The 27,491-nt window shown below is 51.4% G+C and overlaps 2 protein-coding genes across 4 annotated transcripts; one reads left to right on the forward strand and one right to left on the reverse strand.

Annotated features, from left to right (window-relative positions):
* The first annotated feature begins 392 nt into the window (after positions 1-392).
* Positions 393-5,103, forward strand: LOC114793709 (actin-related protein 2-B). 2 transcript variants are annotated; one of them, XR_003750270.1, is made up of 8 exons: positions 393-637; positions 1,870-1,980; positions 2,058-2,346; positions 2,420-2,556; positions 3,279-3,428; positions 3,695-3,917; positions 4,171-4,303; positions 4,658-4,798. XR_003750270.1 is itself a non-coding variant. In XM_028985820.1 (8 exons), the coding sequence occupies exons 1-8, from the start codon at positions 590-592 to the stop codon at positions 4,826-4,828; spliced, it is 1,185 nt and encodes a 394-aa protein (XP_028841653.1). In that variant the 5' UTR covers positions 397-589; the 3' UTR covers positions 4,829-5,103. The 2 variants fall into 2 exon arrangements, 1 of the variants encoding a protein (XP_028841653.1); XM_028985820.1 differs by having other exon boundaries at positions 397-637; positions 3,772-3,917; positions 4,658-5,103.
* A 683-nt stretch (positions 5,104-5,786) lies between these two features.
* Positions 5,787-25,673, reverse strand: rin1b (Ras and Rab interactor 1b). 2 transcript variants are annotated; one of them, XM_028985053.1, is made up of 11 exons: positions 25,434-25,673; positions 17,768-17,902; positions 17,434-17,548; positions 15,068-15,140; positions 14,774-14,865; positions 13,790-14,154; positions 11,810-12,299; positions 9,983-10,288; positions 8,946-9,077; positions 8,704-8,867; positions 5,787-6,834 (listed from the first exon to the last, which is right to left on the reverse strand). In XM_028985053.1, the coding sequence occupies exons 2-11, from the start codon at positions 17,900-17,902 to the stop codon at positions 6,505-6,507; spliced, it is 2,202 nt and encodes a 733-aa protein (XP_028840886.1). In that variant the 5' UTR covers positions 25,434-25,673; the 3' UTR covers positions 5,787-6,504. The 2 variants fall into 2 exon arrangements, with proteins under 2 accessions (XP_028840886.1, XP_028840895.1); XM_028985062.1 differs by lacking the exon at positions 25,434-25,673 and adding an exon at positions 24,609-24,708.
* Between the last annotated feature and the right edge of the window lie 1,818 nt (positions 25,674-27,491).

The following is a 27,491-nucleotide window of genomic DNA, read 5'->3' on the forward strand; positions in this document are numbered from 1 at the left end:
AGCAATCTCTGCAATAGATAAATAGATACTTTGTTTATAGCGGAAAAGTACATGAATATAACGTGAAACCTTTTGAATCATTTTATTATTAACAATATTTTATTAATAATAAATAATAATAATGTTACATTTCATATATTAATTGTTAATCTTGTATTTCATTTCTTATATTAATTATATATAGATATATATGTGTGTGTGTGTGTGTGTGTGTGTGTGTGTGTGTGTGTGTGTGTGTGTCTGTATGGATGGATGTATGGATATATATCAGCACAGGAAAAGGGAGGATGAAAGAGTGGAGGAAGCCAGGGTAGGAGGGGTGGGGCCAGACTAGCCCCGCCCCTGCCACAGACTGCCCGGCTGTCGGTCACCTCCTCCTCCTCCTCCTCCTCCTCCTCCTCCTCACCTTTTTACCAGAGGACTTCAGCTTTTGGTTTAATTCCATAGCCCGTGTGCCAGTGTATGAAGACGCACTCGGGACGTATGTAAAGGAGTCCATTTCCCCCCCGTTGGTGTTTTGACTCTGGTTTCTAGGTTAGACTTGGCTGACCCTTTACTGGGCAGGTAGTCTTACCTGCAGCTGGGGACGATGGACAGTCACGGCAGGAAGGTGGTGGTCTGCGACAATGGCACCGGGGTAAGTGTTCTAATCATGAATTACTGTTGCTTTTATGTAATTAACACAGCAATGCAGTAATTGTAAAAACTGTTGATGGTTAAGTGCTAGTATCCTCACTGACTGAGGTTCAAACCCCACTTACTACCATCGCGTCCCTGAGCAAGACACTTAACCCCAAGTGTCTCCAGGGGGGGACTGTCCCTGTTATTGTTAAGAGAAATGTGATTTTGTGTGTAAAAAAGATGCTATATATTTATATATTGCCATTGCCTCGTAAACTGTTGTGATGTGCGGGTCTCTAAAATCTGGCATCCTTGCATGATCGTGTCCAAATGAACATCGTGCCCTGGGCCTGCTGGCGCATTTATTACATGCAGCAATGCATGCTGACGGTGTTCATGTTCAGATCGATAGATTGGCTCGGTGTCGGTGCTTCAGCACTCGGGCGTGTTCCTGCGCAACATGTGCACGTGTTGGGGCCTGTTGGGAAGTTCGGATTCTAACACCGCACACGCCCACACACAACACACTCATACACACATCCTTAAAAGGCACTGATGAGAAAAGGGAAGTATGGCTGGACAGGAACCTGGAAGGAACGTTTTTGTTAAAATCTGTATTTCAAGTGAATCCGTTAAATCCGTTTTTATTTCAACATCAATTCTTTCAGTGCATTTACATTTTCAGCATTTACCAGACGCCCTTATCCAGAGAGACTTACAGTCAGTAGTTACAGGGACAGTCCCCCCCTGGAGACACTCAGGGTTAAGTGTCTTGCTCAGGGACACGATGGTAGTAAGTGGGGTTTGAACCTGGGTCTTCTGGTTCACAGGCGAGTGTGTTACCCGCTAGGCTACTACCACCCCTGGTTATTCTGTTTTTTTTATCTGGCAACCCCAGTCCCGCCTCGGTGGAATGCAGTGCGCGTCCCCGGGCTACGGAATGCACCGCAGCGTCTGCGACAAGTCGAGGCAGCGCCGCATGGCCCATGTTTTTGTGTCGTGTGTGTGTGTGTCGACTCAGGTCCTCTTACATTTATGGCATTTTCCAGACGCCCAAACAGTAGTTACAGGGACAGTCCCCCCCGGAGACACTCGGGGTTAAGTGTCTTGCTCAGTAAGTGATTATGAACCTGGTTTTGAAGCTTGGTGGACGTCTGGATAATAACCTACAGACCTCACCCGTGCATGTTGTGTTCACTGTTCGAACGTGTTCACCTCAGCTTGGCCTGTTCTTCTCCTGGTCCACAGTTCGTCAAGTGCGGGTTCGCCGGGTCCAACTTCCCGGAACACATTTTCCCAGCCCTGGTTGGTCGGCCCATCATCCGCTCTACCACGAAAGAGGGAACCATCGAGATCAAAGTAAGCAGAGGGGGGACGGCGGCCTTTCCGGGGTCCGGTAGTGTCGATCTGACCTGGGGATCATGCGCCTGTCGCAGGACCTGATGGTGGGGGAGGACGCCAGCAAGCTGCGCTCGCAGCTGGAGGTCTCGTACCCCATGGAGAACGGCATCGTGCGCAACTGGGACGACATGCTCCACCTGTGGGACCACACCTTCGGCCCGGAGCGCCTCGACATCCACCCGCCCGACTGCAAGGTCCTGCTGACGGAGCCGCCCATGAACCCCGTCAAGAACCGGCAGAAGATCGCCGAGGTCATGTTCGAAAAGTACCAGTTCCACGGCATCTATGTGGCCATCCAGGCGGTTTTAACCCTCTACGCTCAGGGTGAGTGCCGGTCCGCCGGAGCCACTGACCTGCAGTTGTATATACGCTCGTCCTCTGTCTCCTGTCCCTCCAGGACTGCTGACGGGGGTGGTGGTGGACTCGGGGGACGGCGTCACCCACATCTGCCCAGTGTATGAGGGCTTCTCCCTGCCCCACCTCACGCGCCGCCTCGATATCGCCGGACGGGACATCACCCGCTACCTCATCAAGGTGTGGCGTTAAAACCAGAGCCAAAATCTGCCACTAATTCCAGCCATTAGTGTTGGTTCCATCGATGAAATCTATGATGAAATATCTCGATATATCAATGGAACTTTATGACGTGACGAACACGAAATTCTATTTAGTCTTTTTTCTTTTAGACTGGATGGAATGGATGTCGAGTGTTCTTGTGTCTACAAGGTGACAATAATGTAATAATACGATAACCTTGTTTTAATTCCGAAATGGATTTGACCAAAAGAAAATGTAGTTTTTGTCTATTCTGCTCCGTATTTGTAATATACTAAAAGAAAAAAAGGAGTAAAATACCATTTTCATTGACTAAAACTAGATTAAAATAGTCATGGATAAATCTGACTAAAATAAGACTAAAATGCTCAGACTTATATATATTCATTTTAGTCAATGAAAATTGTATTTTAGTCTTTTTTCTTTTAGTATATTACTGAGCAGAACAGACAAAAACTACATTTTCTTTTGGTCAAACCAGTTTCATAATATAAACAAGGTTGTCTTATTATTACATTATTGTCACCTTGTAGAATCATGAACACTCGAGTGCAGTAGAGTGTACAAGTGTGGTAGACATGGTCCAGCCGACCCAGCACTCTGTCTCATCTGGTGACCTCGGGACTTTAGCAGTGGCGTCTTGGCGCGGAATAAAACGTTTCACGTCTCCTTGTCCCCTTGGTCGCTGCCATTTTCGGAAGCTGCTGCTGTTGAGGGGCTACGCCTTCAACCACTCCGCCGACTTCGAGACGGTGCGCATGATGAAGGAGCAGCTCTGCTTCGTGGGCTACAACATTGAGCAGGAGCAGCGTCTCGCCAACGAGACCACTGTCCTGGTGGAGTCCTACATGGTAATGACCGCGCCCTCTGAATACTCATTTATTGTACCTTTAAGTGAGAAAATGCACGAAAAAGAACATTATGAGTTTTTCTCTGTATCCACGTTAAATGTTGAGCTTGAATGGGCCTTAAAGCCGAGTTTTCGAATGCCAATAGCGTTTTTGTTGAATGAAATCTGTGGGAAATCATTCGATCTTTCCAAACAAAAAAGTATAAAAGTGTAGATTTAGAATTTTCCAGCTTATTGTACCATTTTTATGGAGTTGTAAAATTTCAGATGAACCCAGAACATCCAGGTACGTGGTGGAAATCAGAGAACGTCTTCCGATCCAAAGGTTGTGTGTGGGTCCACAGCTCCCAGATGGGCGCACCATCAGGGTGGGGGGCGAGCGTTTCGGCGCGCCAGAAGCCCTGTTCCAGCCCCACCTCATCAACGTGGAGGGAGTGGGCGTGGCCGAACTGCTCTTCAACACCATACAGGCGGCGGACATCGACCTCAGGTCTCGCGCTCAACCTCAGACATTTACATTTACAGCATTTACCAGACGCCCTTATCCAGAGCGACATACAGACAGTAGTGACAGGGACAGTCCCCCCTGGAGACACTCAGGGTTAAGTGTCTTGCTCAGGGACACGATGGTAGTAAGTGGGATTTGAACCTGGGTCTTCTGGTTCTTAGGCTACTACCACCTAGACGTTCATGCTGGTGTCCCCCTCCCGCTGACTTCTGTTTTCTCATCTTTTTGTCCAAAGGTCCGAGTTCTACAAGCACATCGTTCTCTCGGGAGGAACCACCATGTACCCCGGGCTGCCGTCGCGCCTGGAGAGGGAGATGAAGCAGCTTTACCTGGAGAGGGTGCTGAAGGGCGACACCAACGCCTTATCTGTACGTCCAAATCATGTTATCTCGATACGAAAACAGAAGACAACGAGGTCTCACGTTCAAACCCCACTCACTAACAAGTGTCTCCAGGGGGACTGTCCCCGTAACTGCTGACTGTAAGGCGCTCTGGATAAGGGTTATAAACGTGCAAGTATCTGAATCATCACATTTACATTTTAATGCGCCTCACAACCAGCAGTGACAGGGACGGGCCCCCTGGGGACACTCGGGGTTAAGTGTCCTGCTCGAACGTGGGGTTCGAACCTGGGACTTGTCTGGTTTTATAGGCCTTGTCATACTCAATCAGCCCCCCAGTACAAAGTGGGTTACTATTCATTTTGTCCCCCAATTCTGCAGAAATTTAAGATCCGCATCGAGGACCCGCCGCGGCGGAAACACATGGTCTTCATGGGAGGGGCGGTGCTGGCCAACATCATGAAGGACAAGGAGTCCTTCTGGCTCAGCCGCGCAGATTACCAGGAGAAAGGCCTCGCCGTGCTGGACAAGCTGACCGGCAAGCCGAACTGAGGGACATCTTCAAAGTTCCAAATCGTCCAGTCCTACCGAACATGTCATCATGACCACGCCTTTACATCGATGACCAGTGACAAGTCACTCAGTGACTCTCAGGCTTTTTACAACCGCTGTATTATCAGATGTTATTCAAGTTATGAATGATCATAATGATGATAATAACGTACGAGTTTTCTGCAGTGGGACCTGTAGGAAGGAACCCGTATTATCCATGTTCTCATGCACGAGTTAATAAATGGTCTCTGTGCGAGACATCGGCTTGGACATCAGCACTGGGTGGGTCCTGTAGTTCGGGTTCTCGTCCTCTCAGAATAAATGTGGACGAGCACCAGCCTGGTTGGACCTTCACACGCTCCTCAAACCAGGGTGAAGTTGGCCAGATTTTTAAAGAAGCAGTTTTCTAATCTCCTGCCCCAGAAGACCCAGGTTCAAACCCCACTTACTACCATTGTGTCCCTGAGCAAGACACTTGACCCTGAGTGTCTCCGGGGGGGGACTGTCCCCGTAACTGCTGACTGTAAGTCGCTCTGGATAATGGTGTCTGGTAAATGGCGTATATATATTACTGTTAATACTGTATAATACTGTTAATTACTGTGTCCTTACGGACACGCCCCATCACAAATGCGCCACAGTTATTCCTACCTGCCAGTCACGAATATCTCTTCCCAGATAAATTCCACCACCCAAACCTGTTCTTCAGCTCCGTGAAACAGCCGCATCGCTTTTTTCATTATTAGACGTTTTATACTGAAAAAAATACATTGATTAACATGATAATTAATATGATTAACATGCTGTTTAGGCCAGATTTAAAGAGTGCATGGACTGGGTGGTGAACATTTCAAGCTGCAGTATTTATTAACGGGCTTCTGCTGACCTCTAGTGGTGACCCGGGCCAGGCGCGGCCATCCAACAAGATCTAATAAGAATAAGACGGAGCGTGTGTGACTGCAGTACATACAGGTTCCTTTAATGCTGTTTGTTACCGACCAACGGGGGGGGGGAAGAGCACTGAGGGAAATACATTCATGAAAAAAGAAAATTCTCTAAAATCACCAAGAATATTCATGAATAACGAACGTGTGCGGCACATGCGAACGTCACCAGGCCCCTCTCCACAAGCAACGCAGCATGCAGAAAAATGCAGGAGAAAAAGCAGCGTCCCCGTCCCCGTCCCCCGGTCAACTTAAAGCCTCACAGCAGCGGCACATTTAGAATAGAAATAAACACACACACACACAATCTCAGTCCAATCACATCACGGCCGGCCAACGAAACGCAGCTCGAGCGCCCGTGAGGTCACTGGTGGGTCAGAGATGAAGCAGAGGGCGCCATGGTTGGAACTGTCAAAATCCCGTAAGAACGTCCGGTGGAGAAGAAGAAGCCTTGTTCTCGATGCGCGGAACCCTCTTCAGGACGAACTGAAAGTACGTACACTGACAACGTTCCTGTCATTTCTGCCTGGATTCCCGGAACGCCGTTTAAAAGTGGAATTTTACTTTTCATAAACCGAACCAGTTTTACATAGATCTGTTCTTCCTGTTTAAAATGTGATATTTGCAGCGTAGCGAACAGCCTCTAAAGATAATAACAATATTAACAACCAATCACCAGCATCCAAGAGGCGGAGCTTGGCGTTTTAGGACGGAGAGGCGGAGCCTCGTTGGTCACTCCTCGCACACGGACTCGCCCAGGTCCACAGCGCCCCCTCTGGTGAGGCGGCGCACCTTGCTGAAGTCGTGGTCGGAGCGCAGGTAGGACAGGGAGGGCAGGACGCCGTGGGCGTGGGCGTCGGCCTCGCCGGGGAGGGCGTGGCCCGGCAGGGGCCTCATCTCGCCGCCGGCCGCGCGGCAGAACAGGCTGAAGAACTGCGGCTGCGCCACCCGGAAGGCCTCGGCGCAGCTCCGGGCGAGGGCCTCCGCCGGGTCCCCGTCCCGCCACTGCAGGGTCCTCACCGCGCTGCGCTCACCCTCCTGGTACAGGACGCGCACGAACCGCTGCGGCACAACACAAATACACAAGCGCTTCATTCTGAGTGAAGGTGACGTGACTGTCATTGTGAGACACAGCAGCGCAGCACATGGTGACACAACGAAACGTGTCCTCTGTATTTAACCATCACCCTTGGGGAGCAGTGGGCACCATGACAGGCGACCGGTGAGCAGTGTGTGGGGACAGGACCTTCATCAAGGGGACCTCAGTGGCACCTTGACAACCTTCTGATTCCGCTTCCTTACCCACTAGTCCCATTTTTTTATTATATATATTAATATTGGTCTGTGGTACGCGTGTGTGTGTGTGTGTGTGTGTACCTGGGTCTCGACAGGCGCACGTGTGTGTGTGTGTGTGTGTGTGTGTGTGTGTGTGTGTGTGTACCTGGGTCTCGACAGGAGCGTGTGTGTGTGTGTGTACCTGGGTCTCGACAGGCGCACGCGTGTGTGTGTGTGTGTGTGTGTGTGTGTGTGTACCTGGGTCTCGACAGGCGCACGTGTGTGTGTGTGTACCTGGGTCTCGACAGGAGCGTGTGTGTGTGTGTGTACCTGGGTCTCGACAGGCGCGCGTGTGTGTGTGTGTGTGTGTGTGTACCTGGGTCTCGACAGGCGCACGTGTGTGTGTGTGTACCTGGGTCTCGACAGGAGCATGTGTGTGTGTGTGTGTTTGTGTGTGTGTACCTGGGTCTTGACAGGAGCGTGTGTGTGTGTGTGTGTGTGTGTGTGTGTGTGTGTGTGTGTGTGTAGCTGGGCCTCGACAGGCGCGCGCGCGCGTGTGTGTGTGTGTGTGTGTACCTGGGTCTCGACAGGCGCGTGTGTGTGTGTGTGTGTGTGTACCTGGGTCTCGACAGGCGCACGCGTCTGTGTGTGTGTGTGTACCTGGGTCTCGACAGGAGCGTGTGTGTGTGTGTGTACCTGGGTCTCGACAGGCGCGCGTGTGTGTGTGTGTGTGTGTGTGTACCTGGGTCTCGACAGGCGCACGTGTGTGTGTGTGTACCTGGGTCTCGACAGGAGCATGTGTGTGTGTGTGTGTTTGTGTGTGTGTACCTGGGTCTCGACAGGAGCGTGTGTGTGTGTGTGTGTGTGTGTGTGTAGCTGGGCCTCGACAGGCGCGCGCGCGTGTGTGTGTGTGTGTGTGTGTACCTGGGTCTCGACAGGCGCGTGTGTGTGTGTGTGTGTGTACCTGGGTCTCGACAGGCGCACGCGTCTGTGTGTGTGTGTGTACCTGGGTCTCGACAGGAGCGTGTGTGTGTGTGTGTGTACCTGGGTCTCGACAGGCGCACGCGTGTGTGTGTGTGTGTGTGTGTGTGTGTGTACCTGGGTCTCGACAGGAGCGTGTGTGTGTGTGTGTGTGTGTACCTGGGTCTCGACAGGCGCACGCGTGTGTGTGTGTGTGTGTGTGTGTGTACCTGGGTCTCGACAGGCGCACGTGTGTGTGTGTGTACCTGGGTCTCGACAGGAGCATGTGTGTGTGTGTGTGTTTGTGTGTGTGTACCTGGGTCTCGACAGGAGCGTGTGTGTGTGTGTGTGTGTGTGTGTGTGTGTACCTGGGTCTCGACAGGCGCACGTGTGTGTGTGTGTACCTGGGTCTCGACAGGAGCATGTGTGTGTGTGTGTGTTTGTGTGTGTGTACCTGGGTCTCGACAGGAGCGTGTGTGTGTGTGTGTGTGTGTGTGTAGCTGGGCCTCGACAGGCGCGCGCGCGTGTGTGTGTGTGTGTGTGTACCTGGGTCTCGACAGGCGCACGTGTGTGTGTGTGTGTGTGTGTGTGTGTGTGTACCTGGGTCTCGACAGGAGCGTGTGTGTGTGTGTGTGTGTGTGTACCTGGGTCTCGACAGGCGCACGCGTGTGTGTGTGTGTGTGTGTGTGTGTGTACCTGGGTCTCGACAGGCGCGTGTGTGTTTGTCTCCTGGCCCCGCCGGCGGCTCCACTCTCTCAGGCTGTCCCGAGCCTCACTGGTGAGACCACTAGGGGGCGCAGCCCCGGGCTGACTCTGGATCAGGCACAGGCTGGCGAAGACGCTGGTCAGGTAGTAGCCGCCTGTCAACACAGAGACGCGTCAGTCCACCGCGTCCCTCGCCGGGGGCCTCTATTTCGGAGACGGTGGGTGTCCCCTACCCTCCCCCGTCAGCCATGACGGCTCCAGCAGCTCCATCATGTACTCCACCTCCTGCAGCAGCAGCGGGGAGTTGCAGCACACCAGGACGTACGACAGGGCTGGCAGGAAGTCCTGTGACATCACTTCCTGTTCTGGGTCAAGAGAAAACAAACTTTTCACTCATAGAAAGATATAAATAAATGCGAAAAATCAGGGGCAGCACAACTTGGAGTCCAAAAGGATATATATATATTTAAATATCTATTTTTGGTTCAGGTATGTTACTGAGTGGAACAGTGGTGAACCTTCCCAAAATGACCCCAAGAGCGCAGCAACCACTCGGAAAAGAGGAGCATCTTGGAAGGTTAAATTGAAGCATGAATGCTGCTGAAGGAAAATGTCCAGCCATCTGCTTGTGACCTCATGCTGAAATGGACTTGGATTCATGCAGCAGGACCAGCAAGTCCACCCTTGTCAAGTCAAAGTCAAAGTCCACCTCGTTGTCCTCTCACTACATACAAGTACACAGAGAGACGAGATTGCAAAGCTTTGGACATTCACGGTGTGCAAAAAGACATAACCACCAACACAAAAAACACGACAAGGGACACTGTGGACATTGTGGACATTGTGTGCTGACCCATCAAATAGTGCAGATCGAGACAAACTAGAGAAACCAGGCAGCAGCAATGAGTGTATTGTCTGAAGAGAGCCAGAATGAAGGCTTTGGAGTGGCCCTAGTCGACGTCCAGACCTGCGGCCTACTGAGATGCTGTGGTGTGACCATAGAAAAAGTCTAAAGTGACTCTAAAGTGAAGTGATTGTCACTTGTGATCCACAGCAGCACAGCACACGGTGCACACAGTGAAATGTGTCCTCTGTATTTAAGCAGTGGGCACCATGACAGGCGCCCGGGGAGCAGTGTGTGGGGACGGTGGCACCTTGGCGGATCGGGATTCGAACCTTCTGATTAGGGCCACCGCTGCCCCGCACAGAAAGGTGGTTCATGGTGGAAAACCCTCCAATGTGGCCGAACCAGAAGACGGGAGGAACTCACCGGGCGGCGCGCCCATCGCCTTGTAGACGCTCTTGCAGACCTGCAGCAGCAGCAGCACCTTGTCGACGGGCGAGTGCGTCCGCCGCATGAGCGCCAGCTTCTGCCGCGCCCGCTCCACGCCGTCCGCGTCCAGGACGCCCGCCCGCACCCCGAGCCGCTCCGCCGCGCCCCGCTGCAGCGCCCGCAGGCCGTCGGCCACCCGCTGCGTGGAGCCGTCCTGGGCGTGGAGCGCCAGCAGGACCTGGTCCAGCTGCGTCTTCAGCGGCTTCAGGACACACCCGAACATGGCCTTCTCCAGAGCGAGGTCTACAGGGGGGACAGCAGATACACATGAACCGTAGAAAGAAGAACGAAAGAAAGTGAAGTGATTGTCATTTGTGAAACACAGCAGCACAGCACACGGTGCACACAGTGAAATGTGTCCTCTGCATTTAACCCATCACCCTGAGTGAGCAGTGGGCAGCCTTGACAGGCGCCCGGGGGACAGTGTGTGGGGACGGTGCTTTGCTCAGTGGCACCTCAGTGGCACCTTGGTGGATCGGGATTCGAACCGGCAACCTTCTGATTACGGGGCCGCTTCCTTAACTGCAATGACCTACGCGTAAAATGTAAAGCGCCCTCGGATCCGCCATCCCATGCTGTGCTGCAAAGGCTGCTGGGATACGGAGCCAGGACGAGAGTAGGATTATGTTCTGGGTTTGTGATTAACAATCTGGAGGGTGGTAGTAGCCTAGCGGGTAACATACTCACCTATGAACCAGAAGACCCGGGTTCAAACCCCACTTACTACCATCGTGTCCCTGAGCAAGACACTTAACCCTGAGTGTCTCCAGGGGGGGACTGTCCCTGTAACTACTGATTGTAAGTCACTCTGGATAAGGGCGTCTGGTAAATTCTGTAAATATAAAGCACATCTGGCTTCTGGAGCAATAGCGCCCCCTGTGATGTGCGCCTTGTCACTCATTTCCTGGCTGGGTTGCACGTAAAAGCCCGTAGCATCAAAAAAACAAGAGAAATCAGATATTCAGATAACGCGAACCTGATGCCACCCCACCCACGAGCGGCCACGCGCCCGCACCCTCGGATCCGCCATCCCATGCTGTGCTGCAAAGGCTGCTGGGATACGGAGCCAGGAGGAGAGTAGGATTATGTTCTGGGTTTATGATAAACGCATCTGGAGGGCGCATCGCGAATGCAAATGTCGCCACCAACGCAGAAAACACACACAAACACACACACACACACACACACACACACACAGCCAATCTGCTGTTACACTGTTTTTTAAAAGCCTCACACACATCCTCATATGCAGACCCGTTTCCACAGTTGAACGATGTGTGTGTATTTACATTTACAGCATTAACCAGACGCCCTTATCCAGAGCGACTTACAATCAGTAGTTACAGGGACAGTCCCCCCCTGGAGACACTCAGGGTTAAGTGTCTTGCTCAGGGACACGATGGTAGTAAGTGGGATTCGAACCCGGGTCTTCTGGTTCATAAGTGAGTGTGTTACCCGCTAGGTTACTACCACCCTACCAGTGCGTGTATCAGTGTGTGTACGAAGCCTGCGGAATGTTCTCCATTAAGCCAATCAGAACAAACCATAATTATTCCCGTCCCTTCGCACTCTGTGTGAGGCCACACCCTCATCCCTGTGTTGGTTTGCCTAGCGGGTTACTACCATCGTATCCCTGAGCAGGACACTTAACCCTGAGTGTCTCCGGGGGGGACTGTCCCTGTAACTACTGACTGTAAGTCGCTCTGGATAAGGGCGTCTGGTAAATGCTGTAAATGTAAAGATTGAATGTAAATCCCTCGTTACCTTTCTCGTTCTCGGGCACTAGGGTCTCTATGGGGGGTTCGAGCTCGCCGGAACCCAGGAGGAAGTTCTTGGCCTGGGTGAGGAACCTGCGCAGGCCCTGAAGCAGGTCCGAGGCTTTGGCTGAGCCCGCCGGCGCCCCCTGGAGAGTCGTGAGCTCCTCGCGCCTCTGCCGCAAGAAGTCCTGGACCAGCACCCCGAACGCAGAGCGCCGGTCGCGTGACAGCTCGTCGACGAGCCTCGCCACCCGCCGCTCCGGAGCGAAGAAGCAGACGAAGGCCGCGCTCATGCGCCGCAGGGAGGGCCGGCTGGTCGCGGGGGCGGGGATCGCCGCGGGGGCCGGCTTGCCGCTCTCTGGCCCCTCCTCTTCTAGGCTGCTGAAGGAGCTGCTGCTGTCCAGCTCGGCCAGCGAGGGAGCCCGCCGCTTCTCCAGAGACAGACAGGCCTGCTCCGCCCCGCATGGCTCCTCCTCCTTCTGTGCCGCGTCCCCGCCCTGAGCCGCAGAGACGCACAGTCAGCACATTGCAGGTCACCCTGCACAACACACACATGTGTAGTAGCCTAGCGGGTAACACACTCGCCTACGAACCAGAAGACCCAGGTTCAAACCCCACTTACTACCATCGTGTCCCTGAGCAAGACACTTAACCCTGAGTGTCTCCGGGGGGGGACTGTCCCTGTAACTACTGACCGAAAGTCGCTCTGGATAAGGCCGTCTGGTAAATGCCGTAAATGTGAATGTAAGGAGAGGGTTTGGCGGCATTTCGCCGAAATCAGGAGCTTGGGTCTACCCGGTTCTCTGGTTTCCTCCCACAGTCCAAAGGCACGTGTGCGGGGTGAACTGCCGGCTCTGAACTGTCCGTAGGTGCCCCCGGTAATATACGAGCCTCCTCGCCCATTTCTGGTCTGGCTTTGTTCTGTAGTAGTAGCAGATAGCGGGTACAAACCCACGAGCGGTCATGAGCCCGTCTTGCAAAGGCTGCTGGGATATGGAGCTACCAGGAGAGTAGGACTAAGTTGTGGGTTTAGGAGAAATTGGACGCGGTTGGATCGATAAATTCCTCTCCTGGCCAAAACGGGCAAGAACTAGTGTGGTAGTAGCCTAGCGGGTAACATGCTCGCCTATGAACCAGAAGACCCAGGTTCAAACCCCACTTACTACCATCATCTCCCTGAGCAAGATACTTAACCCTGAGTGTCTCGGGGGGGGACTGTCCCTGTAACTACTGACTGAAAGTCGCTCTGGATAAGGGCGTCTGGTAAATGCTGTAAATGTGAATGTTAGGAGAGGGTTTGGCGGCATTTCGCCGAAATCAGGAGCTTGGGTCCGGTAGACCGTGGGTTTCTACCCGGTTCTCTGGTTTCCTCCCACAGTCCAAAGGCACGTGTGCGGGGTGCCCCCGGTAATATACGAGCCTCCTCGCTCATTTCTGGTCTGGCTTTGTTCTGTAGTAGTAGCAGATAGCGGGTACAAACCCACGAGCGGTCATGAGCCCGTCTTGCAAAGGCTGCTGGGATATGGAGCTACCAGGAGAGTAGGACTAAGTTGTGGGTTTAGGAGAAATTGGACGCGGTTGGATCGATAAATTCCTCTCCTGGCCAAAACGGGCAAGAACTAGGGTGGTAGTAGCCTAGCGGGTAACATGCTCGCCTATGAACCAGAAGACCCAGGTTCAAACCCCACTTACTACCATCATCTCCCTGAGCAAGATACTTAACCCTGAATGTCTCCAGGGGGGGACTGTCCCTGTAACTACTGACTGAAAGTTGCTCTGGATAAGGGCGTCTGGTAAATGCCGTAAATGTAAATGTAGCTTTAAATGCTACACGGAAACGTACCGACTATCTCGACTGTCGATCACATTGTCTAAGCGCCTGACTTTATTGATCATTTTAGTTGTGTTTTTCAACGTTTTAAATCAAATTTCTCACATAACATGGCGTTTTTTTCCGGTTTCGTAACCTTATCAGACAGAGGGACACCTGCGTCGGGGTCAGCATGTCGTCCTCCTCCTCAGACGTGGGGGCCAGAGCGGCGGTCCTCCTCAGCGGCCCCGCCCCGGCGCCACCTCTCCTCTGCAGGCCATGGTTGGCCTGCGCCGCGTCCGCCTCGGCCAGAGAGCCGCCCGGGGACAGGCTGAAGGACGACTCGGTGGAGACGCGGACGCGCAGGCTGCGCTTGAAGCGGTGGCGCCTCTGCGAGGCGGCCCGGCTGGCCTGGGGCTGCGGCCGCTGCAGGAACAGCGGGTTGATGAAGCAGGGCGACAGGCGCGCCGTCCCGTTGGGACACGCCGAACCCGGCGGAGGTCCGTTGGGGGACGGGGACTCAGACTGGGAGCTCCAGAACTCTTCAGATCAAGAGAAGGGGGCAGAAAAAGAGGAAATCAAGTCATTACGGCAGATCTTTCTGAAAGAATGTAACCATGACTGTCTACGTCGGCGAGGTTTTATCCAAAAAATGTCCCTTTGCTAGCATTAGATGGACAGACGGCTGAGCATCAAAAATCTAAAATAAAAGACAATGCGAACGTCTTGTACAAAGTCAGTGTGGCTAAAAACATTTAAAATGCAATAAAAGTGAGTAAAGTGACGTGATTGTCATTGTGATGCACAGCAGCACAGCACACGGTGCACACAGTGAAATGTGTCCTCTGCATTTAACCACCATCACCCTTGGTGAGCAGTGGGCGGCCATGACAGGCGCCCGGGGAGCAGCGTGTGGGGACTTCTGCTCGGAAGAACGACGCGAGCGTGAAGGTGTGTGAACTTTATGGAAGCCAGCACTGGGTTAATGGACTCGAAGCCAGCAGCTGGATCGAGTCGAGTCGAGAAACCCCTGGATTTTTAACACGGGGCCTCGCTGAACTTAGCATAAAGAACCAAGCTGATCCACGATAATAATGATAATTAGAACCTCGGCCTCGCTCTGAAATTTAGGACATTTTTGTCCAGGACGCTTCTTCTCACCTGAGCCCAAGTGAGAGATGGCCTCCAGCTGTGTGTGTGACGAGGCTTGGGCGATGGTTTCTGGAAGCTCCAAAGGGAAGGGAAGAACATCTCTACAAAACACCAAAAAACCACACACATCTGACCTCTGCCCTCACCAGAGCGTCTGCCTTCTGGAGAGCACGGTGGGTGGAGACGTTCATCCGGCATCAGGCACCTGCTCCTGCCCCGCAGCCCTGCGGGAGGCCACCGAGCGCGACGCCGGGTGCCATTAACCGCCTGCTCTGCATGCAACATCTGCGCCTGTGCACCTACCTGCTCACGCAGTAGAAGGCCACCAGCCGACAGAGGTCAGGAAAGCTCAGGGCAGACGACTCCAGAGAAAACGCTGCAGCGGGAGAGAGAATCAAAGCTCCATTTATCCCGGTCATGGTTGGGAAATGAGCAAAAGATGGCAGCGCCGTACACCGACAAGCACTTTCCATAAAGGTCTTGACTAGTGCTGGACATCTAGTGTTGACATCCCGACACTCGAGCTGATCCCAGCCTGGGGTACTGCCTGTGGTCCACCAATCAGATTTTCCTGAAGAACTGATTTGGAACTGATTCATGAATTGAAATGAACTTTTATGAATGTGCAAATATACAGTACAGGCCAACAGTTTGGACAAAAGTTTTCTTTATCTTCATGACCATTTACGTTGGTAGATTCTCACTGAAGGCATCAAAACTATGAATGAACACATGTAGAGTTCTGTACTTAACAAAAAGTGGAGACCTGACCTCCACAGTCACCGGACCTGAACCCAATCTAGATGGTTTGGGGTGAGCTGGACCAACAAGTGCTAAACACCTCTGGGAACTCCTTCAAGACTGTTGGAGAAGCATTTCAGGTGACGACCTCTTGAAGCTCATCGAGAGAATGCCAAGAGTGTGCAAAGCAGTAACCAGAGCAAAGAAACTAGAATATAAAACATGTTTTCACTTATTTCACCTTTTTTTGTTAAGTACATAACTCCACATGTGTTCATTCATAGTTTTGATGCCTTCAGTGAGAATCTACCAACGTAAATGGTCATGAACATAAAGAAAACACGTTGAATAGGAAGGTGTCCAGACTTTTGGCCTGTACTGTACATGTGGTGGGTTTTGGCAACTTTTTCAGAATCCTCTGCCGTGTTTTGTCGTGGAGAAAAAAAGTCTGAGTCTGAAGCCCTAAAAAAAAATTGTCCACATAAAAAGTTTTAATGGACCAAACACGGTTGTTTTTTAAAGCGGCTGCTAAGTGAATTTTTTCCAGGAATGGTCTCTACACTTCAACTCACCACGGAGGAGAACCACCACGTGTGGACGACAACTTTCCAGATAACGCTTTTTTCGTGAAACCGACAACCCAGTAGGTGTCAGAGCAGGGTTGGATATGATTTGTTCGAGATAAAAAGTCCAATGCATGTATTAAATAGTCCAACATGGTGCATTGGAGAAAGGATCTGTCCGTATATGAAGGTACTTCACAGTGCGGCGTAGGTTTAAACAGTCAATCCACTTGCACGTATGGGTACGTCATGCGTTTTTAACACTTATCCAGCACTTTGAAGCCCCACAGATGATACTTGGAAATGACATTTGATAAAATGATAAAAGCCGGTCGGGTACGATCCCCTCTGGTGGCATGTTACATGTTCGTAATGAGCGAGGGCGCCACTGACGTATGAAATCGATTGGTCATGGCGCTCATGAGCCCTTTTTAGAACGTGTTTATTAGCTCTCCACGGCTGCCAGGGAGCGGTGAGACGTCCCCTTTATTAAATTCAGTGTGATAATGTGTCCCTTCTACTGACGAAGGGATGCAAATGATGCAACGTGGGAAAAAAAACACTGACTTGATGCCATTGTTTTTTCCTTCAGCAATTGCCTTGATCACATTATTTTAAGCATAAAATGTAGAAGCACTGAGCAGAAGGTATGTGGGTGAAGCACCATCTGAAAATAGGAAGAGCAGGGCTAGTGTTGGATTTTATGACCTAAACAAAATATAAACCTCTTTTAGCAATAACAATTACAGTAAAATATCAGTGGGACAACAGATCAAGACATTTATGTAAAATTAGTGCCTGACAACCAGAAAAAACACGGAAACTACACAGCTGTTTTACACACGTATTTCAAAAATGGACCTTATATGTATTCTTAAAGTATTCTGAATAGGTTACTATTTATGTACCTTAACAGAAATCATAGGTGTTCAGTATTCAATCAGCGCTGCATTTAAAGCGCTCCAATTATGAAAATGTCACTTTGCGAGATGATTGAACATTAATACGAGTTCCTCTAGCCTGTCTATGGTCCTGCAGTGGCTACAGGTATAAAGAGTGTTCTGGTCATTCTGCCTCGCCGTTCAGAGAGCAGCAGCTCAGACAGTCGGATCTGGAATTTGTCCCCTTATAATGTCATACAGTATTAGGGGACACTAAGGCCCATATAAAAGAATAATAGGGGAACTTTTAACTGTTTATTATGCATGGATACTGTCACCATATTTAAATATGAATGTTCAGAATATTCATATATATATTAATGCAGCTCTTTGACATAATCTTTGCATCTTCCCTATATCAAAAATATTGTGAGAATGAGTGTGCATGGTATTGTGTGTGTGTGTGTGTGTGTGTTAAACTCACTGGAGTCCTCCTCTCGAATGCAGTACTCTTTGACAGCCGACGGGGATTTCTCTTCACTCACCCGCACACACAGAACCTTCCCCTGGGTGGCGCCGGACTTGCACACCATAAACGTCTTCGGCGAGCGAGCAAGAGAGCGAGACAGGAAGTGATGCATACAGCATTTTTTTAATACGTTAAACAAAGACGCTAAACACAAGGTGGTAAATACTGAGAAAGCCGATCGCTCGGCACATTCACCAACACACACCGGCACCAAAAATGTGTTCCATTAAAAATAAAAGTACAGTTAATTACAACATAACCCGGTTCTGGAGAACGAGGAGAATCTCACCCCCACCGGCTCCCTCTGGAGGATGTTTAGGGCGGCGTCTGTGTGGACGGACAGCTGAAGCCAGATGGGGTGAGTGAGTAGCAACCGGTCAAGGACACTCAGACTCTTCGGCACATACCCCACGTCAGCGTCCATCTGCAACACACACACACACACACACACACATCCTTACACACGTCTGACTGCACAGTTCACTTTACGTCAAACTTGTTCGTGTATCATTATTGCAACGAAATTTAGCATGCTAGCCTGCTAATAGCAGCCCACCACCATGTGGGGGCAGTGGTGTCCTAGCGGGTAAGGATGCAGACCCGTAATCAAATCCTCGAACCGCCAAGGTGCCACTGAGCAAAGCACCGTCCCCACCCACTGCTCCCCGGGCGCCTGTCATGGCTGCCAACTCACCAAGGGTGATGGCTAAAAGCAGAGCACTTTTTCTTGTGTGCACCGTGTGCTGTGCTGTGTTTCACAATGACAATCACTTCACTCTTCACTCTCAAGAGTTCTTCCTGCACTGCCAACAAGGCTGACACAGAGCGTCCTCAAGGCGTCCTCTAGCCTCTGCCTTGCCCACATTGTCTGTGGTCCCACGTTTCCTTGGAATCACCGGCCTGCCCCTGTCCTGAGACAAGACCATGGTGCTGGTGCTGGTAGACCACTTCACCAAGGCAGCGCAGTTCATCACCCTCCCGGGGTTACCCATGGGTTTCGAATACCTTGTGGACAGGCAGGGGTACGGTCCCGGGGAACGCTCCTAGGTTCCCCCGGTGGGACCTCCTGCTGTAAGCCTTTTCGTGGATTGATCACAACCTCACGCCAACTGCCTCACCATGATTCCAGACTTCCATTCCATACCTTCATTGTTACGACCGCTTTTTCCACCCACACCTACGATTCCAGCCCCGTCTCTGACATGGCATCTGCTCCCAAAACCACCCGATAACAGCCAGCTGCCTTCCTGTACCTGTCTGCCTCGTGCCCCCCACCTTCTCCTGAACACGGCATGGTCTCAGCCAACGTTCCAAGCCTCCAACGCCCCTTATTTCCTCGCTTGTTGGGGGCACACACACAAAAAAAGGACAGCAAACCTCTCAATTCACATTTCATCCATCTCTGAAGCTGAAAGGATCTACGGGCCCCTGAACCGTACTGCATACATCAAAAGACCCTCAAAATTTGCGACGCACGATAAGAATAACGATAGTCTCTCTCTATGCACCTCGCCTTTTCTAAACTCTGGATGTCACAGTGGTGACACTGTGTGGGATGGTGGAGTGTGTTCGTGGCGGCAGATGGTTGCCATGGAAACAGATGCCTACACATCCTACCAGGCAATCCCACTCAGTCACAGAGTCCCACTCTTGTGTTCGGGCGCACACGCTACCCAATTCCTTCTTTCAAGTGAGTGAACACACACACACAAGCACAAACACTGGCGTCAAACATTGGCAGTGGCAGGTGGAGGAGGGGCGTGGAAGTTGCCGGAGAAGAAAAGCATGTTTTTTATAATTATTCCTCCAAAGTCCCGAGCACTCAACTCCTGAGTGCAACACACTTGAGTTATTTTTACTCCGTATTTTAAATTAGCCTCCGACAACAACACTTCCTCCCGTCTCCACTCCACTCCACACCAGCAGTCATAAAAACTGCAAACGTTCATCAAACGCACTTGGTCTCGAGGATAATTCCACTGGACGAGAGGGGTCGGGGCCAGTCGGTCGAAACTCGCGTTCACGTAATCGCACCTTCTTGGGGGGGAGAAAAATGTAAAATAAAACGAAGCGATGATTAAACTAAAGCCTCCGCTGCCAACAGACTTCAAAAACGCGGGCGTGTGTTTGACTTATGCAAGAGTTCGCAGGTCGTCAGTCCACCAGTTACATCACCAGCCCACTAGAGCTCCTGTAACCCGTCCGGGGTTAAGAGGCCCCACCCACTAATGCCCTGGCCCAGCCGCCACCCACTCCTCGGAGCGGCCGGTAATTAACAGAGCCCAATTAAAGCAGCCGATAGCAGAGACCTGGACACCACATGACCGCACTCGTTAGCGGGAACGCTAAACACGTACCCGCTAATCACGAACACCACCATTTACATTTACAGCGTTTACCAGACGCCCTTATCCAGAGCGACTTACAGTCAGTAGTTACAGGGACAGTCCCCCCCTGGAGACACTCAGGGTTAAGTGTCCTGCTCAGGGATAATATGGTAGTAAGTGAGGTTTGAACCTGGGTCTTCTAGTTCATAGGCGAGTGTGTTACCACCCAGCACCACTCACACGAACACCCAGGGTACGGGCGGGGCCAGGCCCGTCCCCCTGCTGAAGTAGACACAGCAGCACCCAGAAGAGGAAGAAGGGGTGGTCAGTCGCTGCCGAGGCCCAACTTACATAAAGACCCGGACTCCCACACAGAGCCGCGTTACATAACAACACGATGGAGAGGAGATGGCAGCTCTGTCCAAAGCAAGGCAACAAACAGCCGGGCGGATGCAGGGCCCTGGTTGGCCGTTTTACCGAACCCTTTACCACAGGAGTTCGTCCGAAGGAACCTTTTAAACCCAGGGGTGGGAGAGTTGGAAACAGGTGCAGACATAAGATGGGGCTGGATATGGACCACCATTCTGGTACCGGTGTACCCCCCATATGGGCGGTGTTAAATGGGACTCTAATCTGGAGTTGGTTTATATAAACACTCTGCACTAGGGATGTGGAAAATTCACAGGATCCTCGTGGTGCATCAATAATGGGGCGGTGGTGGCGACCTAGCGGTTAATGAAGCGCCCCCGTAATCAGAAGGTTCCCGGTTCGAATTCCGATCCGCCAAGGTGCCACTGAGCAAAGCACCTGTCATGGCTGCCCATTGCTCACCAAGGGTGGTGGTTAAATACAGAGGACAGATTTCACTGTGTGCACCGTGTGCTGTGCTGCTGTGTATCACAAGTGACACTCACTTCACTTTATCTTTAATCGGTGCGTTGACGATCGTAGTCAAATCAAATCGCGAGACCAGCGACGGTTCACAGCTCTGCTCGGCCTCACACGAGGTCCGTATCACCGTCACATTTTATCATCTTCCATACGCGATTTTTTGAATATTGTGACAGATGTTTTTTTCTCGTTCTGCTGAAGATGAAGACGTGACACCAGGACACGCTGAAGTGATCACGGGGAGCGCCGGGGAACGTGGGCCTGAGAACCTCCGGCGCCGGCCCGGCACGGCGACGGGGAGGAAGTCTGAACGCAGCCAGAGGAAGTGAGCCGCCGACAGCTGCCCCTGACAGCGAAGTGAGCCGCCGCCGCCACCGCCGCTAATGAGAGCTGGAGGAGGAGAGAGAGACGGGCGGAGCGGTGGCGAGGGGGGGTGCGGGGGAGACAGGGAGAACATCTCCAGGGACGGCGAGCGAAGGAGAGAGGAAGCAAGGTGAATAATTGAAGACGGGAAGGAGAGGTGAAGAAAGAGAGGGGGGGGGGGGGGGAGAGCGAGACTCCTCCAGGCGCGGAGAAGAGCGGCGCCACTTGTGACACCGGGGAAGTAAAATGAGGGGGTGAGCGAGGGAGAGACAAACTTTACATGAACATTCTGGAAAGAGGCTCCAATCAGAAGGAGAACCGTCGCATTTCATTACTCTCTGGTTAATTAGAGAGTGTGAGCAGCATTGAGGAGGCGAATGACGATACACACACACACACACACACACACACGCTCCTCGTGTGCTGCTGTCAGTGGTGTCCGAGTAATATCAGCGCTGAGAAAATAATCACATTAGCAGTATACAGAAATATTTGATATTTTAATAGGATTATAATAAAACTGGACCACAAAACCTTTTTAAATACTATGAGACCTGCTAATCATGGATGGCAGCCCATCACCTCAAAGTCAATCCCACCAGAACTGAACTAATATTCATTCCAGCAGATTCTTCAGCACATCAGGATCTTGCTATTTACGTGGACAACTCGCAGCTCTCTCCTTCCTGCAACAGCCCGCAACCTTGGAGTAACAATAGACAACCAACTCTCCTTCTCAACTCACATCAGCAATCTTTCCCGCTCATGTAGATTCCTTCTCTACAATATCAGACGAATCTCACGACTGGACTACTGTAACTCCCTTCTAGCTGGTCTACCACTATGTACCATCCCACCTCTACAACTCATACAAAATGCAGCAGCACGACTGATCTTCAACCTTCCCAAGTTTACATTTACAGCATTTATCAGACGCCCTTATCCAGAGCGACTTACAACCAGTAGTTACAGGGACAGTCTCCCTGGAGCAATTTAGGGTTAAGTGTCTTGCTCAGGGACACAATGGTAGTAAGTGGGATTCGAACCCGGGTCTTCTGGTTCATAGGCGAGTGTGTTACCCACTAGGCTACTAACACCCTGTTCTCCCACCCCACCCCTCTGCTACGTTCCCTCCACTGGCTCCCAGTAGCTGCCCCACCACATCAGGTTCAAAATACTGATGCTGGCCTACAAAGCCAAACATGGAGTAGCACCATCCTACCTCACAGCCCTTATTACACCTCGCACTGCACCTGGTATACTCCGAGCCTCCAGTACTGCTCGCCTGGTCCCTCCATCTCTGAAGGTAAAAGGAAGACGCTCATCTAGACTCTTCTCCGTCTCGGCCCCTCGGTGGTGGAATGAGTGGGGGGTTCAAGTGAACCAGAACTGATCACTTCATCCATGGTGACATGGAAGCACGTTGTATGTCGCTCTGGATACGGGCGTCTGCCAAATACCTTCAATTTAAATGTTCACTTTTTAACTCCACATCGTTAAGAGGGCAAGACGGTGGAGGTGGTGGACGTTGCTGTCCAACCACATGGCGTGGTTGGTGACGTGCCACCCAGCCAAAAATGTCCCCCGAATTACCCAGCTCTCAAAACTGAGGATCCGTGGAGGGGCGACCTCGCTACATACAGCGACTCCGTCGCGCCACACCAGTGGATCCTCGACGAACAAACAGGGAACGAAGGTTCCGAATTGCTCCACCAGTAAGAGCCCCGTGGTGAAGAAGGCAGAGAGAAGCCCAGAGGCATCGTGGGATTAACAGGGGTCCTGGTGAACAGGTGGCTGCTCTTGGGACTCGGAGAGAGGGGGGTGACGGAGGGACGAGGCAGGAGGCGCCGTGGGGCAGACACGCACTCCGGCCGCCGGTGGGAAATGCGAACGTCCGTACCGCACGGACCGACAGGGAACGTCAGCCACTCTGGCGATGCTGATGTTTTCACGACAGGCGGTGGACATGTTTCCCACAAAGTCGATAAAGTCGTATTGAACTGCGTGTGGGCTACTATTTAAAGCGTGCGAGCCCACTCCCGAGCCAGTGGGTCACCTCCCTTCACACGTTACATAACACCAACAAAACCCAGCAGGACGAAGCCAATAGAACTTTCACTCTTCTGCGGAGTTAATCCCGCCCACTTACTTTGATGGGTCAGACTGACAGATGAAAGAAAGACACAAGGGGACAAATTCCAGATCCGACCGTCTGAGCTGCCGCTCTCGGAACGGCGGAGCAGAAAGGCTATTAAATCATCTCACAAAGTCACGTTTTTATAGTAGGGAACCTTTAATTCATTATTATTAGTTTTGATTTTCGGGGCAGTGGTGGCCCTAGCGGGTACGGAAGCAGACTCGTAACTGACGCTTTACTTACGCTTTAATACTTAATTATTGATGTATTAATCTATGTACTTTTGGCACGCGTGGCCTTCCATGCTCGAGTTTTTCAATATACCAACATTAATTCAGCATTCACGTGTTATAAAAAACATTATAATAATATGGACTGGTGCTGTGTTGCTATGGTGATTTGGCCTGATTGGGTGGGTTTGTATTAATGGATCAGATCTGAAGAAAGTGACCAAACTTGTGTACTAACTTCTTACTAACTTCATGCATGTGAGGACCATGTCCAATCACAGAGAGCGTTGGAAACTCAAGTGGAAGACCGACTTTTCTAAACTTCTCAACTGATGGCTCCACTGGTATTTCTGGCTTTCCTCCATAGACTAACATTCATCAAGAATCAATGTCCATCATGGTGCCAAAACCAGCGATGGAAGCGACGTGTTGGCATGGTCATATCTGCATACTAGCCTCAGCGAGGTGGGCAATTACCTAAAGAAGGTTACCAGGACTGCATGGACCATCAGAAGAGCTTTTCTGGAGCCTCCTTGGAATGCGAAACCTTCTTCCCCTCTCTCACCTCATCTTCAGTGTTCATCCGTTCCCTCGACCGCTCAGATCTGCACTGTCCCTGTCCATTCCAGACTTCTCTCGGTCCACCGCGTTGGACTGCCGCGGGTCCCTCGCTCGTGCTAATGCGACCTCCTCCCGTGGAGCCCGGGCGCCGGTGACGGAGTCGAGTGGGAGCCCGCGGCGACGGCCGGTGAGTAAGAGGCCCCGCAGGAGGTCGAGGACGCTTGTAGAGTCGTCCACTCGCGCAAACTCGCTTTTCTTACGGGGGGTTCGCTCGTGCCCACCAGATTCATCCATTCACCCGCCAAAAGCTACAAAGATCCGACCCGGATCAGGGACCGCGGCCACAAAGTCACCAAGCTTTCAGGTTGTGGTACGAGGGTGGTAGTAGTGCTACCCACTTACTGCCATCGTGTCCCTGGGCAGGACACTTAACCCCGAGCGTCTCCAGAGGGACCGTCCCAGGCTCTGGATTAACACGTCTCCAAACGAGGGTAAAACTGAAGAACCGCGTCAACATCTCCGGCAGGGGAGAAGTTGAAGATGTTCTCGCACCTGTTGCTTCTGCTGACATCTCAGCTTCGTGTGTGTGTGTGTGTGTGTGTGTGCACGAGCCAAGTTTACGTGTGAAAGCGTCCTTCCATCTGCGACTCCGGTTACAGCGAAGGGAACAATGGCCGCTTTGGCTGAACAGATTGAGCCTCTTCTTCTCTCCCTCGTCCCTCTCAGGCAGCCCACAGATGCACATGAGAGCGTGTTGCTCTCACACCCACGCCCCCACAGGAAGGAGCGCTCCACACGAGCGTTTTCCATAACTTCGCACGTACTTCTTCCACGCGTATTCACCTGCCACAACGTCGTGCCGTTGAAAGGGTCTGCAGTTTGTGGCCCCGGCGATTTTTGGTAAAGGGGGAACGTGGGGTGGCTTGGAGGAGCTCGCCGTCCTCGTCTCAGCCTCCGATTAAAAATGCATGGTGCTTCCCAGGTGCCGGAGCCGAAGCCCCTCAGAAATGTCCTGGTCTGATGCTGATAAATACAGACGTGCTCATCACGAGCAGCTCATGGCAGAAACTTTTTGTGCCTTTGGTGGCAACAGAGGCCAAAGGGGCAGGTCTTGGTGGCTCTTAACAACTGAAACACTATATATATATAAATATATATATAAGATGCCATTCTTATATATATAAGATATAAATATATATTTTATATATCTATAAAATGCATTTCAACTCCTTAAAGTACCACGCTTTTTGCACAATAGCCCCATTTACATTTACAGCATTTACCAGACGTCCTTATCCAGAGCGACTTACATCAGTAGTTACAGGGACAGTCCCCCCCTGGAGACACTCAGGGTTAAGTGTCTTGCTCAGGGACACCTTAGGCGAGACGGATCTTCACGCCTCTGGGTTTTACATTATTAGAGTGTAATATAGCGTGGTGTCCTACCGTCCCCGTCGTCCCTCGGATGGGGTCCCAGGCGCGGTCCAGGTGCCGCCGCTCCCCGGATTCAACTCTTCCTCAGCGGCGTCCCATCTGTCCTCGCCCGCGACAACCGTCCGCGCGAACTTTTCCCCGGCGAGGACGGACGGGCGCTGCCAGCTGCGCCACGCGTTCGTCCCGCCTCGTGGAGACAGAGATAGTGGCACCAGTGCACGGCTGCGTGTAGGAATGGCGTCAGGCTGGTTCGATAATCGATACCACCGCCCTCTGCTCCACACCGCTGCTAGGCTGCCAGAAGATACATTTTTATATCATATTATATTTTATTTTATATAAATATTATATTATATATATTGCAGAGTGACAGTTTAACACTGACACTTCATTAATGTGCAACAATAATGATTATAATGCATGTGCGCTGTTGATCCCTTTATGGAATTAATTATGAGCGCGAATTGTTAATAATATAATTGTTAATATTGTTAATACCCCCCCGCCCCGCCCGCCCGGTCTTCGGAGGCGCGCTTGCGCCAGTTGACCACTAGGTGTCAGCGCAGGCCGCGAAAAGAGGAGAACTTTCGCAAGAAGAAATCCGCAAGGTGCTGTAACCACTCGGCACAGAAATAAACGTGGACGTCTTGGTCAAAGTTTGTGCGTCTTGGGCGAGGCCTCCTGCCCCTGTTTATATTAAACATGTGGACAGGCAACCTTCAACATAACACAATATGTCCTGATAACTCTTTATACACGCACTATAATTCTGTATCACTCATACAGTACAAAGTTAGCGTTATAATGAAAAAATGGGGTTGGAAATTGAATATGTTAAATAGTTTTTGCATTTATTTTATTGTTCATATTGAACTTGTGTTTTAAATGACACATCCAACAGCAACGTCATGGCAGTGGTGGCCTACCGTCCCCACACACTGCTCCCTGGGTGGCTGTCATGACCACCCACTGCTCACTCAGGGTGATACAGGTTAAATGCAGAGGACAAATTTCACTGTGTGCACCTTGTGATGTGCTGCTGTGTATCACAAGTGACAATCACTTCACTTTATTTACTTTATTAAATAAGTGTTAAAGTGGTCATGGTTAGATGTGTTGTGGGGTGTGTCCATATCAGACATGGACGAAGTCCTGTCCTCATGCGCCCACATTACTTCACGCTGGAGCTGACATTGTCTCACAAACAAAGCTGAGCTGAAGTCTTGCTCCTTCTCATGCGTCGTGAACATAGGTCCCATCACATTTAGCATGTGGGTGAAGAGACGGGCCTCCGCCCAGTGAACCCATGGATGAAGTATGGACTATTCTCGCCACATTAACGTGTGCTCCATGATGGGACAGTCCGAGAGTTAAAGTCCTTAGTGTGGAATGGGACCAGTATAGTAGTATAGTAGAATAATTATAACACTTGACTGGTCCACATGTTCTCAAGCCTTTGCTTGTGGGGTGAAATTTGGCTGGTGTGATCATCAGCACATCGTTGTGTGGAAGAAGGTGTGTTGGTGTTGGAACTACAGGGCTACATACGCGTGCACACATGGCGTAACATCTGAACCCCCCGTCGCGAAGCCCAGCTCCCGCCCTTTTCTGCAGTCATCTGAACGTCTGTTCTGCCAACACGGATCAGAGGTCATGCTGTGGCGAGAAGGGCACGTGTCCGTAGGACTTTCAGGTGTGTTTGATCCACGAGAGGAGAAGAAAAGGCCTAATGGGGCATGGGGCACTGATTTGTACCGATTTCGTGGCAGCTGTCCCGTGTCTCCCGTGTCCCGAGTCGGACCCCCCCGGGCCACAGGTCAGGTTTCAGCCGCCATCCGAGCGGGAGACGACATGCATCAATATGAAATAATCCACACAATCATCAGAAAGCTCAATCCCCGGCCTCCGCTCCGATCCCAATCCTCTTTCCACGGGATATGTGTCACCCGCAGCGCTCGGCGCGGTTGCGTAAGCGCCAGCAAGACACTTTGGCGGCGGCGCGCCAAATGCGGGCGTGGATGGAGAGAGGGAAATCGGACAGAGAAAGACAGCATGTGTGTGTGTGTGTGT

This window comes from Denticeps clupeoides, chromosome 1 (assembly GCF_900700375.1).
Source record: "Denticeps clupeoides chromosome 1, fDenClu1.1, whole genome shotgun sequence".
NCBI lineage: Eukaryota > Metazoa > Chordata > Actinopteri > Clupeiformes > Denticipitidae > Denticeps > Denticeps clupeoides.

What these genes read in the sequence shown, in the direction of transcription:
- LOC114793709 (XM_028985820.1), top strand. Translation starts at nt 590, where the DNA reads ATGGACAGTCACGGCAGGAAGGTGGTGGTCTGCGACAATGGCACCGGG. An exon ending in TCCTGGTGGAGTCCTACATG is followed by an intron (nt 3,429 to 3,771) that starts GTAATGACCGCG and finishes GTGGGTCCACAG; the next exon opens with CTCCCAGATGGGCGCACCAT. An exon ending in GCGACACCAACGCCTTATCT is followed by an intron (nt 4,304 to 4,657) that starts GTACGTCCAAAT and finishes CCAATTCTGCAG; the next exon opens with AAATTTAAGATCCGCATCGA.
- rin1b (XM_028985053.1), bottom strand. Translation starts at nt 17,902, where the DNA reads ATGGACGCTGACGTGGGGTATGTGCCGAAGAGTCTGAGTGTCCTTGAC. An exon ending in ACATGCTGACCCCGACGCAG is followed by an intron (nt 12,300 to 13,789) that starts GTGTCCCTCTGT and finishes TCTGCGGCTCAG; the next exon opens with GGCGGGGACGCGGCACAGAA. An exon ending in GGCGATGGGCGCGCCGCCCG is followed by an intron (nt 9,078 to 9,982) that starts GTGAGTTCCTCC and finishes CTCTTGACCCAG; the next exon opens with AACAGGAAGTGATGTCACAG.